This window comes from Berghia stephanieae, chromosome 1 (genome assembly GCF_034508935.2).
Source record: "Berghia stephanieae isolate SIO BIC M18660-M18661 chromosome 1, UCSD_Bste_1.3, whole genome shotgun sequence".
Classification (NCBI taxonomy): Eukaryota; Metazoa; Mollusca; class Gastropoda; order Nudibranchia; family Aeolidiidae; genus Berghia; species Berghia stephanieae.
In genome coordinates, this window is record NC_088360.1 from 64,245,094 (window position 1) to 64,248,012 (window position 2,919).

General features: G+C 40.5%; 1 protein-coding gene across 1 annotated transcript; it reads right to left on the reverse strand.

Moving 5' to 3' along the window:
* Window positions 1-1,200: 1,200 nt before the first annotated feature.
* LOC144976949 (uncharacterized) lies at window positions 1,201-2,337 on the reverse strand. Its single transcript, XM_078921620.1, has one exon. The coding sequence runs from the start codon at window positions 2,335-2,337 to the stop codon at window positions 1,201-1,203; it is 1,137 nt and encodes a 378-aa protein (XP_078777746.1).
* Window positions 2,338-2,919: the final 582 nt, after the last annotated feature.

Genomic DNA, 2,919 nt, shown 5'->3' on the forward strand with positions numbered 1-2,919 from the left:
ATGTGATAGCTAGAGCTTCTCTGTCTAGTTGGGAGTAATTCTGTTCTGCCTTATTGAGGGTTCTTGAGGCGTATGCAATAGGTCTTTCGTCGCCTTCTGGTGTGATGTGCGAGAGAACGCAGCCGATGCCGTATGGTGAAGCATCACAGGCAAGTCGCAATGGTAGATCGGGGTCGTAGCGCATGAGGACTTTGTCCGAAGCGATCATTGTTTTTATTTGAATGAAAGCATGATCAGCTTCAGTTGACCATTCAAATTTTGTGTTATCTTGTAGAAGATTGTACAGTGGCTTCGCAATTTGAGCTACATTTTCCAGCCACTTGTGGTAATAATTTACAAGCCCGAGGAATGATCTGAGTTGTGTTTTGTTTGTTGGCTGTGGTGCGTCGATGATGGCCTTGACCTTGTTTTCGGTTTTGTGCAAGCCATTTTTGGTTATTTTGACACCGCAAAAGATAACTTCGTCTTGGAAGAATTGACATTTTTCGAGATTGACCTTCAGTCCATACTCTTGAAGTCTAGCTAGGACTAGTAGCAGATTTTGCCAGTGTTCATCGTTTGTTTTCCCTGTGACTATCATGTCATCTTGGTTGCATTGAACTCCGGGTGTTCCCTGGAGGATTGTGTCTATTGTCTTTTGCCAAATTGCTGGTGACGAAGAAATACCAAACGCTAAACGGTTGAAGGAATACAGTCCTTTTGACGTGTTGATTGTTGTTACTTTTTGTGACGCACTGTCTAAAGGGAGCTGAAGGTATGCTTGTCTCAGATCAATTTTAGAGAATGTTTGACCTTGTTCCAAAGTAGCTAACATGTCTTCCATTTTTGGCATTGTGTATTGCTCTGTGTTAAGTGCTGGGTTGACCGTTACCTTGAAGTCACCACATATTCTCACTGTTCCATTGCTTTTCAATACAGGTACGATGGGTGTGGCCCAATCCGAGGTTGCAATTTTTGTGATTATCCCTTGTTCTTCTAAGTTGTCTAGTTCTTTCTCAACTTTTTGTTTTAAGGCGTACGGCACTGGTCTGGCTTTGTGGAATTTGGGAACGGCTCCCTCTTTTAGATGAAGTGTTGCCTCTATTCCTTTTATTTTTCCAATTCCATCTGAAAATATATCTTGAAACTGAGCTTTCAATTTTTCTGTATTGAATCTATCTTTAGGTGTCGTCATCTGATGTATGCTCTGCCAGTTCAGTTTTATAGCGGCCAACCAGTTTCTTCCCAAAATAGGATTGCTGCCTTTGTCAAGTATAAGGAGTGAAGTATTTTCTTCTGATTGTTGAGTTCTACATGAACTGAAATTTTTCCCAGTGGAATAATGGTTTCACCTGTGTATGTTTTCAGACGAACAGCTGTCTTTTCCAAATTTGGGAAGGTTTTGAATGTTTTTGTGAAGTCCCTCTTCGTCATCACTGAAACAGCAGATCCTGTGTCAACTTCCATTTTTGTAGGAATATTATTGATTTGCAAGTCTACCTTTATTTTTGGTGTGTTTCCTTCCATGTGAAACATTTCCAGTGTAAAATTATCTTCGGAAACATTGTCTTCATCTAGCTCGTGAACTTGTCGGGATTGTGAGGTTCTGTCTCCTCCTCTCCTCTGTTGTTGGCTGCCCTTCCTGGCCTGACACACTCTCTGAATGTGTCCTTGTTTGTTGCATGACTTACACACTGCATCACGGAGGTAGCAGTTGGCTCTCCTGTGGTTATTTTTCCCACATGATTGGCACGGTGGGTATGTTTGTGAGTTATGTCTTCTGTTAGTAGGTAAAGGCTGATTTGTTTTTATAATGTTGAGATCAGCTGTTGATTTGCCGGATGTTGTTGTGTGGATTTCCGCTGCATCTCGCTGGGCAGTTTCCATTGCAAGTGCCAAAGCTGTTGCAGATTCTAAAGTGAGATTTGGCTCTTGCAAGAGTCTCTTTTGTATGGTTTCGTCGCATATTCCGCAAACAAATCTGTCACGCAGAATTTTTAAATTGTCTCTGAATTTGCAGTGTTCAGCCAACCGTTTTATGGATGCTAAAAAATCAGGAAGCGATTCGTCCATCGCTTGACTGCGTTTATGAAACTTGAATCTTTCAACTATCTCAAGTAGAGGCGGGCAGTAATGGTTGGACAGCAGTTTGCAAAGTTCTTCATAACTTTTACTAAAGGGAAGGTCGGGTGACGTCAAACATCGTAGTGTGTTGTACGTTTTAGCCCCGATGGATGATAGCAGAGTTGCTGTTTGTTTCTGTTCGGCAATGTCGTTTGCAACAAAAAACTCATCCAGTCTTTCTTTATAGTTTGTGAAGGACTCTAGTCCTTCGTTGAAGGTGTCGGGTCTTGGCATGTTGGTATGTACACGTACAAGACTGGAGAATGCAAGCTCAATAGTTGGTAGTAGTCTGTCAATAGATTATAGTTTTATGGCTTGGTAGAATGAAAATACATGTAAACGTTATTTCACTTATCTGGGTTCTAGATGCTCGTCGCCATTTGTAGTGTATTGTAGATTGCTAATGATAATTTGTTAAGTAGAAAACGTCAACAATAGTCAGCCATTTTGGAATCGAAGTGATTCTTTTTATTCTTGAAATAACGTAATCGAATACTGATATTTGGGTACCCTACTCAGGTATCCCACAACAAGCGTTTCAGATCACATTAAAAAAAAAAAAAAAAAAAAAAATTTTTTTCTCTATTGTCTTCTGGCACTTTTCTATTCACTTCATATCTTGTTGTTATCAACATAAGTGCCTGCTCCACTCACTTTTCTGAATTAAAAATTCACCCCATACACCGGAGCATACTCAATGTCTCAATCGTTTCTATGTTATATGTTTGTGTTGAGAATATTGGCTATTAAGCTTAACTGCTGGTCAAAATTATTCGCGATGGTGGTGTACGAACGAATCGGCGGTCTCAAGAAGTG

Excerpts from the sequence above, each read along its gene's own strand:
- LOC144976949 (XM_078921620.1), bottom strand. The coding sequence starts at position 2,337 with ATGCCAAGACCCGACACCTTCAACGAAGGACTAGAGTCCTTCACAAAC.